Genomic DNA, 14,634 nt, shown 5'->3' with positions numbered 1-14,634 from the left:
GACCCATCCCACACCCAGAGCAGTCATGGCAGCATCCTGGCAGTGCTAGAGCATAGAACATAACCCTTTATGTTCTTCCTTCTATTCTCTGGATGTTTGTTGGCAAAAGAGACAGGATAAGATGATTTATTTTTGCTGAAATTAAAGGATAATTTAAGGGCAGATTCTGAGTAACATTTTGTCATATGGGCTGTTTTAGAAAGCCAGTGAAATGCAGCTATTTGTTTAGCAGCAGGAAAAATCAAACAAACAAGAACTGTGGGAGATTCCTGGAAGGGCAGCAACAAGGGCAGGTCAGGAACTCCACTGCAGGATAATCATGAGCAGCAGAAAGGAAGTAAATGCTTCTTATTCTTGGGTGCTTTTCCATCTGCTTCAGCTGTGTGAAAAGGTTCTTTCACGTTATTTCTCTGTATATACAAACCTGGTGATTTCTGTGGAAATTCAGTTGTTTTCCTTGTTCCCTCTGTGTACTGTTGAACCCCACACACCACAAAAAAAGAAAAAAAGGAAAGAAAAATTTCAAAAACAGACCTTGGTCATACTGATTTGCACACAGCAGCAACTGCTGAAGGTCCGAGAGGCTGCTCTTAAAACCATTTCAGGAGCTATTAATGCTATAAAGTAGGGAGAACTTGGACATGAACATGCAGCCCCCCCTTAGGTTCCAAAAGCTGAATGGTAATATGGAAAAAGTAGAAGCAAATTTGCCACCTGTTCCCACTGCAGTGATTATGATGAGTGGGAGACAACATCGGCTGCATGCCCTTCCCGTTACACCACAGGCACTCTCAGGTGGTGTCCTCACACTTTGCAATGTGCAGCTACTCCACAGGGTGGAAAGGTGGTGGGTTCCCATGTGTGCCTCCCATGATGGCAGTACTTTGCTGTGTATCCACCTGTTCCTGGTCTTGACCCACTGAGAACCAAGAGTGCCTCCCCCTCTTCCACTCTGCACCACATTTGCCTCATCCATGACACAGTCAACACTTACAGTTTCTGAAAAGAAAACAGGGCAAAATTGGGGGAAAATCCCCAGAGATGATATCTAAACTGCTCCTCTACAGTCATTTCACCTGGCTGTTTGTTAGCATTCACCTTTAAGCTACAGAAGTGCTGCAAGTGCTACACTGGTTCTTCAGGACAACTCCCAAAGCACCCAGGGGAGCAGCAGGAACAAAAAGTTTTCTAACACATGGCTCCAATCTCAGAGTGCCACCCAAAAATGACTGATATATCTTTGCTGTGTACTAGGCCTTCTGGGAGAAGATGGTCCCCACAGCCCAGGGGCAGGACATTTTCATGGGCACTGGGTAATAGTTGCAGGTTCCATCATGAAGATGAAAGTAGCCCATGCACTCTCACAGGGAGGTGCCTCTAACCACCAAGAAGATAAGGGAAATGCAGCTTTTCCAAAGGATTCATTTTCTCAGGCTACTCTGGCTTTAGCAGTGCAGACTTCCCAGTGCTTGGGCCATAGCCCCAAACATGATCAGATGTTGTGTTCATTCCTCAGCATGGCTTCCCAAAGATGAGATATGGCAATGAGATGAGAAACTTAATGTACAAGATCTTTCTTATCAAACTTGCAGGGTTTCTTGCTAAAATGGTTTACCTCCATGCCCCTAAATGTGAACCACTGCTAAACCCAGATGTCAGAGCTGTCCTCTGGCTCAGCAGAGTGTTGTGATATGGATGTATCGAGCAGCCTCACCGCCAACATCCATCTGGGCCACAGCACTCAGTGAGACCAGTCTGCACTCTGTTTCCTTGCTCAAGACACAAGAGATTGTCATAAAGGAGCTTGTTCCTCTGTCCCCTGTCCCAGCCTGTCTCTCAAGACAGTCTCAGGAGGCCTTATCTCTCCTTTCCTTTTCTTTCAGCACATATGGCAGCATGCTGCTGCTCTGTGTGTGCATGTGTGTGCAGGTAAGCATGGAGGGAAAATAAAAATTAGCCCAGAAGCTGACATGCAAAGCTTAGTGCTTGCCCATGGAAAATTAGTATTAGGGTCTGATCCATGCAGGTCCATTACTGGGCAGTCCCAATGCTGAAGGGACTATCTATCTATTTACAGAGCAGCTGCATGAGTTTTCTGTGCATCAGGGCAGTCACATTTACCCAGTGCCTCACCAGTGACTGGTAATGAACATGCTGAGCACTGCTGGCAAAGAAAGATCAACCACACTGCAACAGAACAGGCCTGATATATTTTATTGGCAATACTGGTGTCATACTTGGGAACCACAACCCTCTGTCAGACTATTAGTGTTAACTTGCATGACAAGTATCAGTGACCAACTCTATCTGAAATATAGTTAAAGTGCCTAGAAATAATAGGCATCTTAAAAAAAAAAAGGAAAGGGAACTCATTCCATCCACTCAAGCCAACCTGTATAGATCTTACATCTTAAGCACAACTGATGTACTGTAGTTGTTACGTGGACTTTAATGTAACCTCTACAGCAGCACACAGACAATGCAGTTCTCTCATTATGCACATGCTTTAGGATCGTTTATTTTAATGCTTTCAAATAAATATGTTCCATGCAGCACACCGCAATAAATAAGGAGCAGCAACTTTCGTATAGTACATCCATTCATAATGTAAGTCACCATGTGATACACCACATCTAAAGTCTTTGGCCCAGTCCCATACAGTGAAGCACACCACATCTGCACATAATCATATCTGGCTTCATATGGATTTAATAGGACTATGCCAGAAGGGCAATGTGAGCACAAGTTTAACCAGGGGTTCCTAGCTATTAAATACAGCTACTAAGTAGTTAAAAGGCAACAACTAAACCCATAAAGGGTTGATTTGTCTTTTCTTTCTTACTTTTCAGACAGAAATATAAAGTATGAAAATGCTCTGGATATTTTCAGCCTTGTGTAAAGCAGTGTGATTAACATGGAATGCTTTGAGCAATACTGGCATGTACACTGGCATCAAAAGCCACAGCAGGACTGATCTGACACCGAACACTGGCGCACTTGGCGGGGGCAGCTGCTGCTCTGGCGGGCGCTGCTCCTCTCCCTCTATGCCGAGAGCTCCACCGCCCCCTCCTCCTCGCTGTCGGCTCGGTTGGCGCGGATCTCCACCAAGGTCCGGGCAAAGCGCGTCCACTCGTCGTTGTGTGGCACAGCCAGCTGCAGGACAAACCAGCAAGAATGAATTCAGACACTGCCACTGCAGAACTGGTTCTCACCCTGGCCCAAAACTGAGGCACCTCCTTTGAGGAGAGCTCCTACTGCAATCTACAGGGCTGGTGCACAGTGAAGCATCACCGACCCGCTGGGGGCTGGCATCTGGGAACTGTGGCCAAGTTCACATGGCACACTTGGCAGTTTCCTATTCAATGAGCCATTAGTCAGTGGCAGAGCAAAAGACTTTATCTGCTTGATTTTGTAGTCTTGCTGCAAAATCTACCCCGTGGTTAAAATATTTCAGATTTTCCCAACTAGAATAAGACATTGGTCTCTACATGTACACACACGTATGTTTCACCTTACACACACAAGCTGGCCATTGGCAGTCAGCAAGGCTGTGCCCAAGTGTAATTGTTTGCAGGACCCAGGTCAGTGTGCACAAGGTAACAGAGCTTTTAAAACACTCTGTTGAAACTATTTTCCTGAAGTTCATTAAAGCTCTAAGTAGTAAAATAAATATATTGTGTTATTTTAGTTACCCTCCTTTATGTTAAGGAATTCACAGTTTCAGGAAATGCATTACAATGGAAATGTTATACCAACTGGATACTGTGTTACTAGTCTGATTTTTTTATATCATCATGCAAGATCCATTTCCATTTAATACCATTGATGTTTCAAATGAAGAGCTCTTGAACATTAGGCTTCAAGAGGGACATGTAATCTAAAGAGCTGAACTTCCAGACAAAATGCTTTAGTGCTATGGCAAAATAATACTGCAGTCATTTCCAGCTGGATCCAATACTGCAATTTCTGGAAGATAATGCAAGCTGGGATTGAGATAATTAAAAAGAAAAAAAAAAAAAACCAAAACGAAACACCAAAACAAAACAAGCACTTTTCTCAACTTTGTTTTCATTAAGCCAAATTCCAGAAAACAGCAACAAGCATCCACATGATCTATGCAAGTTTTTACTGCCCTCCTGAAGCGCTGTGATCACGTCCTGCATGTAACACAAAAGAATAACTGTTTCAAGGCATTATGCGCTGCTTGGTACTGAAGAAGGCAACTGTTTTGGAAACTACAGGAAACTATAATAAACTGCTGTCCACCTTAGAAAATGGATGCCTTTGGACTGAAGAATGGGTATAACCATAGCTAATCCAGTCTGTACTACCCAGTATTCAATCTGAACTGATTTAAATATTTTAATACACCACAAGAAGTGCCAAGCAGATGGTCAGCTAACTGTGTCCACGTGGCACTAGTAGATCATAGGCATATCATAGGCATATCATGAGTCATATGGTACACTGTACTGGAAAACAGTCAAATTATTCTCTTCTCATTCCATCTTGACTGGATACACAGAATTGGAGACTAAGAAAAGGACATGACCCAGTTGGCAAAAGAGCTTGTGTGTATGTCTAAGACCACCTGTGTGTGGAAGCTCCATATATACTGCTGCAAGTGTTAATTGTAAGGACAAGAATTTACAATACAAGATCTAAACATCTCCATATCTCACTGTTGATTATCAGGTTTTTTTTTTCAATTATTTTTTCTCTGACTTTGCCTCTACATCCAGTCTTTTGTGGAAAACACAGTGTGTTTTTTAATGCTTCCCATGTATTATACATGTATTATACATGTATATCAGTGACTGAGTTACATTATGAAGGCTGGTGTGCAAGTTTGGGGTTTTGCCTGTTGAAACACCAAATATAGTACAGTTAGCATTAGCTCAGGCTAGAGGCTGAGAAATGCAACCTGTGAAAAAGCCATGTCAGCCCAGTTAATATAGGCATCATTGCAGTCTCTGGGTTTTCCATTCTTTGTCTTCCACTTCTGGCATTTTTCTCCTTTACTTCTCCTAGGAATGCAGACCAGAGTTACAAGAGTAAATCATTTTAGACAGCTGTCTCTCACACTCACATACACAGATGTGGATCAGGGGTGACCTATATTTGAAAGACCACTCTGTTCTTTCAAAATCCTTCAGCAGAAGGAACTGTAGTACCAGAAGAGAGGTGAGTGCACCAGCTCACAAGTACCTGTAGCACATGTTTGGCCACAGGCACACACCTAGACTGGCTTCTGTGTGGTAGGAAAGGGCAGTGCAGAGATCCTGCTATCAGAGATGGAACCAAAACCAGCTGTGCAACCATCTCCCTGTTATTACTACATCTCCTAAAAGATTTAATTTCTTCTGATGTGTACAGCACGACCATTTGTCGAACTCTTGAATGAAATGAGTCTCACTGATTTCAAGTAGAAAAATCTTTTAAGTGGAGCAATATCCTAAGCAAAGGACTTTCTGAATTTAATAAAGCATCACTGCTCCTTGTCTTCTAGTCTTTAACAGCATTACATTGTATTAAGTGGCTGAAAAAGAAAATATATCATTCTAAAGAAAATAATTAAATATATTTACAACATTGAGATTATTTAATTGCCTTTACTCCACAGCATGGCCACAGACAAATAAAATCAAAGTCCAGGCTATTAAAGCAACTTGGTATCTCAAACTTGAAGAGTCTCCCCAGGAATGTGTGCATTACATGTGCTATTTTTAGATGACAGTATTAGCAGTGTCTGGGCCATTTCTAGTGACTCAGTTCACAAAGCAATTAATGACCAAAGTCAATACCTTTAGTACAGAGGAAAAAATATTCAATGTCCACATGCCACCTAATTCCTTACAACTTCATCTTATTTTACCTTATTTAATCTCATGCACTGCATCATGCTTTCAACAAGGGGCCAATCCTGCTAATAGACTGTCAGTAAAATAAACCTCTCTAATATAAATTCTTCAGGGATGCAGAGGGAAACCTTGGCAATAATAAAGTCAAAGGAAAAATTGTCTTTTATCCTCCAAACCCATTCTTTCTGAAAAGGCCCCAATACTAAACCACAACAGTTTTACAGGAATAGACCACAAATAAAAACAAAAGTATCCACAAACTCCTATTCAAATTCTTTTCTGGACTAATGCTCCCCTTCCAGTCATTTTCCATTCAAGCTCCTTCATCTGGGCGCATTGTCACCCACAAGTGCTGGAGACCCATCTGTGGGATCTCCCTCTCAGCTTTTCTGCACAAGTTTTTCCTGCAAATACCAGGGCAGAGGAAGAAGAAATGGGGAGTTACTCCATGGAGGAAGGGCAGAGGTTTGGAGCTATCTGGGTGTTCCTCAATCATGTGACAATTTTTCTGTCCACTTCCAGTTACTACAAAGCAGCATGTGTTAACTTTCATATCATGATGTTGATGCAGGGTGGAAATGTTCACGAAAGCATAATAATATAATAACTTATTTGGGTCAGGTTATTGAATGAACTAATGCTAAGGTATGGAGGAGAACAAGAACATAAAAGCTATTAAGTGTTTTCCTCTGATCCCTTTACAGTGAAAGGCAAATGCTACCCACGCCTAATTAATTGACTGAATTTTACTCACATTGCTTCAGCTTTAACATCATGGTTGCATCAGAGAGTAATTCTAATGAGGAAAACCCGTATTATCTATGAAAAATGGCTGCCAGGATCTTCCTGGCAAGCAGCCGTCCTTGCCTTACTGATGTATCACCATTCCACATGATTTATCCAGTACACAACTGAACTGTGTCTCACAGAGCTCTCGAACCTTCTGAAGCTTCTGTTTCTTGGGAGATCACTCTAGCCAAGCACTTCACTAACCTGTCAGCTTTCCTGCCCAAAAACGTGCCCTGCTCCTCACTAGGACTGACCAAGAAGACGCTTTATGTGCATTGGTAGGCATGCAACAGAGTACCCCATCCCTGAGGCTCACCAAGGAGCACAGGCAGCACCAGGCATGTGAACTTCACCAAAACCAGCCTCCTCCACCTCCTCCTGGAGCCAGAGGCTTCCTCTGGGTGCAGATCTTCCCATCCATACACCAGAGATTTGACAAACACAAGCTGTATTTCTTTGTTTTCCTAGAAACTGTGCAATTAGCAACTTCACTGAACACTACTACTCTGAAAACTGTGACAGAACTCAGGAAGAGGAGATCCTGTGACCAGACATTTCTTGATGCTGTCAGAGCTCTGAGACAATCCCAGCAAGCAGGAAAGGATCAAAAAAAACCAGTGTCTGAAGGTACAAATCAACATAAATTTCATTTACAGATAAATTAACACCTTCTAGTACATTTGCTCTTTAAAGTTAGGGAAAAGGAAAGAAAAGGAAAAGGAAATGGAGAAAAGGAAAGAAGCAGAGAAGGAGAGATTTTCAGACAAAACTCCCAAATCTTTGAACGTGCCTTTTAAAGGAATCTATCCAGATGGTTGAAACAAGATATTACAATGTATTCCAAGACTTTTGTATATTTCCCCTCCTATCCATCTTTTTTATGGCTGAGAGTGTTTCAGCTGAATTTGTCCAAATCCCTGTATAGCTTCAGTTTCTCTAAAAAAACCACTTTGCAGCCAATGAATTATTCATTGAGGATATTTCACTTTACTTCTGGCTCCTTGCCTCTCCTGAAGCCTCTAAATCTTTGGGATGGGAGTGGACAAACTCTTCCTGTGTTCATCCCTCTAAGCTCTTGTCCATCACAGCTCTCCTTGGAGGGCAGTGGACTCCTGAGAAAGAATCAAATGCAATTTCAGCAGCAGCAGCCACCTCCACTTCAGAGGAACCAGTGTCCTTTAAGCTCAAAGGGAGCACAGCTGTCTGTGTTGAACCTGTTCCATTTCCTTTTAATGACTGTACCTCACGGGCATACTTCCCTGTCACTGAGACACTGGCTCATAACCTGTGCCACTGATCACTGGTGAAATTATTGGGTGATCCTAGTCACCACTTTAGCAGTCACTCTTTTTTTGGCCTCACCTAGAGCTCAGAAGTCTCAAAGCAAAAACAGCCATAGGGAGAACTGTAGCATTGTGCCGTTTATACGGGTTTTATTGTAAAGTTGGTTATTTTTTATTAGTTAAGATTTGGTTTGACCCTCGGTTCTCCCCATGTTCTCCCTCATAATGGTTTGTTCCTCCCACCAGTTACCTGTCCCTCATTGTAACCAATCCCCTTTCATTTCGAGAACTTTCTATGTCAATCTTCCCTTACCTAACATATGATTTGTCCCCTGAGCCTTTTCCCTCCCCTGGGCCATTCCTATTGGTTCAGTTGTGTCCCTCGCTCCTCCCCTGGGCTTCGTTCATTGGTCCCTCGTGGCTCCTCGTGTCACGCCCTTCCTCTTTATCAGTGCCTCCCTAACGGTTTTTCTCAGACGCCGTTACTGGCCCCGCCTGGGTTAATAAAGGCTTAATAAAGGCTCTGGGTATCCTTACGTGTGTCCACTCCTTCTTTCCTTCGCCTCAGTGCTTCGCAGTCCTGCTCTCGCCTGCGTCACCACGCCGCAGACGGAGCCACTACTCGGGGCTCTGGCAGAGGACCTGGGAGTGGCGGGATTCGTGGTCTCCGCCGGTCACTCCGGGAGCGGCTAGCCGGCACCCGTCAGCTCCTGTGGCCGCGGGACGAGACTGCGGAGAACCTCCTGAGCATTGTCAGTGACTGCAAGGTTGCTGTGAAGGGGCAAAGTTCTCCAACCAGCACAGCCTGTAACACTTCTGACACACACATCCCATGGACACAGGTGTAAGTGGAGAATCTGACAAGGAGCAGCCACACCAGGGCTCACAAGATCTGCCAGAGCCTGTGGTTGCACCGGCCCCGCCGCCCCCGTGCCACGCGCTGTTTTCAATTACACGTGTGCAGACGAGCCGGCATGGTGGTCCAAGATACACTCCAAGGGTGATAGCAGTTCCCCGTTCGAGAATCTGTGACCCATTCAAACAAGTCGTGGATGCACAATGTTTTCTTATTTTTGTGTTAAGAAAAAGCTTGTTCTGATCTAAATTGATGGCTTTCTTATAGCTAATCGCTGTGCTCCAAAAGGTCAGATACGTTCTGATTGACGCGCATCTTTTGTTAGTTACATTCGAGTTTGTTGCTGTTTGGAGGCAAAGGGTGATCTTATTTTAGACAATTCTGTTTACTTGTCTCTGCTTCCACAGAGCTGTATGTGCCATGAAATCTCACATCTAGCAGGGAAAATAAAAACTATATAAAAATTGATGTTCCAAAATAGCCTGTTGCTATTACAATTCTTTAGAAGAGCAAGTTAAACACTCTTTGAAGAGACAGCTAATTAATTTAAAACTTAAAAAATACTCAGATTAATCTGAGTTTGTGGCAAATCTGGTGAACTAGCAACTAAAATCTCAGACTTCACAATAAGTTATTTGTGTATGTGGCTTATCACCATTGTAATAGTCCTTCAATTCAATTTAACAGCATCATCAAATAAACACAGCTTCAGGCAAATGTAGTTTTAGCTGCATTTTCTCTGAGCAAAATTTTCATCAACCTATACTGTCCGTATCTCTAAGTGCTGAAAAGAAATTGCTGCAAATACTTCAAGCAATGGATTAACATTAACATTAATGAATGTAATGTGACATTGTAGGTAAAAATGTGTTTCATGATGATAAACTATAACTACTTGAACTTGATGATTTCTAAAAAGTAGAACATTCACTTGCAGAATGAGGATCACAATACAAACAGTAATGAACAATTATAGCTCCACTTTCAGAACTGATCCTATCTTTTGGAATTCAACAGATGTTTTGTCACTATTGTTGAGGTGAAAAGAGATATGAAAATGTAAATATTAAACATCTTAATACACACATAGAGCAGGCAGGAACACACCTATTCTGGCCCTGGTCTTGCCCCCCAGAATCAATTACAGGCTGCCTTTGATATTTTTCTCAACCTATATGGATATTTTATTTCCTGAAAAAGCCTATATTTTTTCAGGCAACACCCTATGCCACACACATGGATGGAAACAAAGTGGGAGGTAATACGCAGTGAAATGGCCACCAAAGTAACCAAGAGCACCCTCTCCACATAACTAAAGTACCACTGTATTTAACTCTTGGGAGAGCTGAGCATCACTGTTAACAATGGATGAAACCACTGGCAGGAACTCAAACCCCACATACTGCGTGCAGATGATTTTAATAAGATACAGTGTTTAGACCACAAAGGATACACTCAAGAGTAGCTCTATATATATTTGTTTACTTAATTGAAGGGGTGGAATACCATAGGCAACCTAAATAACTGCATTTATTCTATGCACAGCAGTCAGTCTAGTGTCACAGACACAATATATACACCACCCTTCTATGAAGTTAATTACTTAGCCCTCATCTAGATTAGCGTCTGTTGTGATTTATTTCTTTGCAATTCACCAGCAGGATCTGATTTAACTAGTGCTGCCTTAGTAAAAAAAAAAGACAAAATATTAGCTTATATCAAAACCCCCCAACTTAAACAAAAACTCAATCAATTTTCACCAAACTATTTTTTCTTCTAAGAAGAACAGTAACTTCTGAATTGTTACACAGTTAATGCTAAATTATGTTTTGAATACCAAGCTAAACAACAGTGTTATTTTAATAATTTATATGTTATGTGCAAAGATACGCTGTACAAAGGGCCTACATAGGAACTGAACATTTGAATGCTCATTAATTCTTTTCCAAACTCAGTACTCTTTGTCTGCATCAGTCATCCTGATGCCAGTCTAACAGGAGAACAAAATAAAACATAGCCTGTAAATTATACTTACATGACACATAAATGCATGTTAACAGAACATTAAGACTGCAGACTGTAACACTTCAAAGATAGGAAATGTCAGAGTTAGGACTAACTCCCTTAATTTGAGCATGTTATTAATTTTGTGTTATGGTACTGTCTTTAATCTTAAAAAAAAAAAAAAAAAGAAAAAAAAAGAAGTAAGAAACAACAAAACCTGTGCTAGAACCAAACACCAATTATGGAAAACTTCAGCCTGAAGGATTACAACTTGATAGGGCATATAGAAAAGAAAACAAGGAAGTGGGAAGTATTTTTAATTGTAGACAATGTTACAGTTCCACCTCCAAAACCAGAGTTGGCTTAGGGTCTCCTGAATTAACCAGAAATGATGTCCAAGCTATCAAACAGATTTTGCTTCCCTCAATTAACATATCAAAATGCTGCACTTGATATTGACTACAGAGGATAAAACATTCAGCAATCATCAGTCATCTTGAAAGAGTTGACTTCCAACTGAAATTTCAAAAACTTTTATTTACTTAAATCACCTTTTTTTTTTTAATATTGTGGCTGACTACAAGTTTATAGCTTGCTCTTGAGCCCACTGCTTTCACCAATCACATTGGAAGGAGCCTCTCTTACGCATCTCCCTCAAGGGATACTTTCAGTGGCAGAGAGTATTGGCCTGTAAGACCTTAGAAACAGAAGAGGTAATCAGCAGAAAGAGCATCTGCCATGCTTGAGGAAAGCTCACAATTTTGCTTCAACAGAGGTAGTGCCCTAAGCAACAAAGTTCTTGCAGTTGCCACCATTCCATTTCTTCTGTAATGCCACCAATTTACAGGTGGATTGCCAAAAACAGTGAGGCATGCTGCCTGCCCTCACCTCCCCTCCCATGGGGATCTCAGTCCTGCTCCAATTGTCATTTCTCAAAGTCAATGAAAAGTCCTGGAATTTTTTACATGCGTTTCAGGACATTTAACATTTGGAGCTAAGGCATCAGGATTTCTCCTCTACCAAATTACGTTATCAGTTGTCATCATTGCACAAGAAAGCCTAAAAATACTAAATGAACTGAACTAGAAGGTAAGGAGCCCTCAACCTGTTCTTTTCAATACCTACTGTTTTGTTTTTTTTTACTGACAACTACATTGATTGGAAGAATGGGTTCATCATTTTTACTTGAAACACCAGGGCTTCAGCTTGTGGGGCTGCACTGGCAAAGGTGCCTCACTGGAAAATCAGCTGCATGAAGGATTGTTGCCTCAGGGAAGAAATAAATCATACTCAGCTTGCTCCCTCTCCAGACCAAGCTGGCCATGTCCATGATTCACACCAGGAAACCTGTCAGAACAGGAACTGTAAAGGACTTCTGCCACAGCTTTCTGGCACTCAGTAGGCAAATGGACTCTCACCACAGCAGCTTATAAACTGCTCAAAGATTTTAGCCAGCAGGAGAGTTGCTGCCCTCTCTGAGATTTTGTACACATCCTGTTATCTGCAAGAGCTCATCCATCATGAAATAGCAGTCCATTTTAATTTGTTGTTTCTTTTTTTTTTCCATTTCAGACACAGAATCTTCCATCACTTTAGGCACTGCAGTATAGATTTCACATTTAAATTAAACACAGAATATAGAATTTTAGCTGCAAAATGGGATGTATTAAGGCCCAGAGTTATCCTCAGTTGATATTTTAACTGTTACTTTCCAAGTCACGAACTAAGTATTTTTTATATGTTCAAAATACAGACCATTCTGTGTCACCCTGGTTTGTTAAGATTTTCTAAGCCTTCTGATGTTGACATTCTTGTAGTGAATTTTCTCACACACTTTCTGTAAATAACTCATTGTTTTGCATTCCTTTATGGAGGAGAGAGTTGATAGACTGTTGGTTTGACCAGTGTCATTGGAGAGGTGTCACTGTCACCCTCCAATCCACTGCCACTTTTGTAAAACTATAAATATTGGAGTCAGAAAATAAACTTCCCTTTTTTCCTTCACCTTGAGAACGGTGGTGTGCTTGTGTTCTTTCGTGTCCTATATATGACAATTCTGCAACCCATAAAGATTGAAAACATGGTTAAGGATTCTCAAAATGAAAACTGCTACTGGATGTGACAGGTTGAAACCACAGAAGCCCCCTGAAAAAAAAATTAATTATACAAAACAGCTCTTGTCTCAGAAGTGTTCTAACACCACAATGATAAGTCATGGATTTCTATGAAATTTGCAAATTGCTGCACAGAAGCTGAGCTTAAACTAAATTTCATACTTGTCAATTCTCCTCTTCCATACTCTCTGTTACTTAAAGCTATGGACTTTTTCAGTACCATTTCTTTTTACATCAGAAAGGGGGTAAAAAATTTCAGAGAAAATGCCACCCAATAGACTAACTAGATATTTAAAATACATACTCTGTGACACAGCTAACATGCACTGACTACAGCTGTGGTCCCCCACAGTGCTCCACAATACAGCGTTAGGATAGGGGCAGACCAGCTAAAGCTGTCTCAGCTACAGCTACCACAGAAAGCCTGGACCCAGATTCTCTTTCTAACTAAGCCTCTTGACAAGTTTTCAGGAGAAACAGTAACTGAGGAACTAGAAGTGAAGCCTGAGCAGTGTCCATGTGCACAGACGAGTATGTCCCATCTGGGCTTCCCTTTGCTCTTTTTCTCTTGCCCTTTACAGCACTTCCCAGCTCAGCAGGAAAATACCAGCAGGAAGACTGTCACACAGAGCTCTCCCTTCTCCCCCTCCTGCAGGCTGCACTGTGCAGAAAGGGAATGATCTCTTACAGATTCTCTTCTGCTGCTCTCATCACTTCGTTATCTGAGTGCCTTCCAATAGTGTATTAAGCTACATGATTAACTCCTGTCACATGTGGCTTTTTCTCTCTGATCCTCTCTGCAGGGGGAGGATCTGGGCCTTTGCAAAGGAAAAGGAAACATAAGTCAGCTTTAAAAGTAGTGTGCAAATGAATAAAAAGGAATAGGGCCAGAGTTTGGTTGGTTGGTTGACTAGGTTTCTTACGGTTTTTATTTCATATGATGAGAAGTTGAATAATTCTTCTAAAAGATATTTGTATCATTGGAAACTCATGTCTTTTTACCCCATGAAATTCAATGGGGAGCTACTAAGCTGTCTCTGGAGAACTGCTGAAATATTTCATCATAAGCAAGTGGAAGCTAAGAATAAAGAATCAAGTGAATTTTTAAGATGACCATTTAAAACTCCCACCCTTTCTGTCTGTTTTCACTAATACCCATTTAATTTCACTGTCTAATCAACAAATGAGAAAAAGTGGTACTTTCATAAAAAATCTGACACTTCCTCCTTTAATTCTAACAAGTAACATTCAGACAGTAAAATGGAAGTAGAATTTCATGTCCATTTATCTAGAGAGAGAAACAGAAGAAACTGTTGTTGCCAGGAACAACCAAACATCTGGGCCTGGGCAGGAGAGTGACCCTGTCCAGCAGGTGTGACCCATGTCTGCATCACACACAAGCACATCACAAAATCCTGGGGACAGGCTCCACTGTGAGAGGATGCTTGTCCCAGTGTCTCCACCCACTCTGTGACTTCAACCTTCTGATAGTTGAAAATATTCTTCTAATTTTTGACCCAAATGAGTACATGGCCAGCTTGCAGCCACATGCCATGGCGGCAGAATGTCCTCAGCTCCAATAGGTCTCCTCCTCTGGCTCCAGGCACTCTGCAAGTACATGGAACATCTATATTGCCACCAGGCTCATGCTTCCCTGGCTTAGTCACACCAAGTTCTTCTGTCCCTTTCTACAGGCTACTCTCCTCTCCCCATAACCCACATCCACA

At 41.7% G+C, this 14,634-nt stretch overlaps 1 protein-coding gene across 4 annotated transcripts in view; it reads right to left on the bottom strand.

The window, feature by feature from the left end:
• Window positions 1-2,195: 2,195 nt before the first annotated feature.
• Window positions 2,196-14,634, bottom strand: part of DYNC1I1 (dynein cytoplasmic 1 intermediate chain 1) — a 186,721-nt gene continuing 174,282 nt past the window's right edge. For all 4 annotated transcript variants that reach the window (XM_071429032.1, XM_071429036.1, XM_071429034.1 and 1 more), the window contains exon 17: window positions 2,196-3,153. In XM_071429032.1, the coding sequence (XP_071285133.1) occupies window positions 3,043-3,153 (111 nt within the window). In that variant the 3' untranslated portion in view covers window positions 2,196-3,042. The remainder of the gene's footprint in view (window positions 3,154-14,634) is intronic.

This window comes from Agelaius tricolor, unplaced genomic scaffold (genome assembly GCF_023055355.1).
Source record: "Agelaius tricolor isolate 1412-34295 unplaced genomic scaffold, bAgeTri1.0.p SCAF_6, whole genome shotgun sequence".
Lineage (NCBI taxonomy): Eukaryota > Metazoa > Chordata > Aves > Passeriformes > Icteridae > Agelaius > Agelaius tricolor.
Note: the sequence above shows the minus strand (reverse complement) of the source record. Positions and strands in the feature narration are given on the sequence as shown.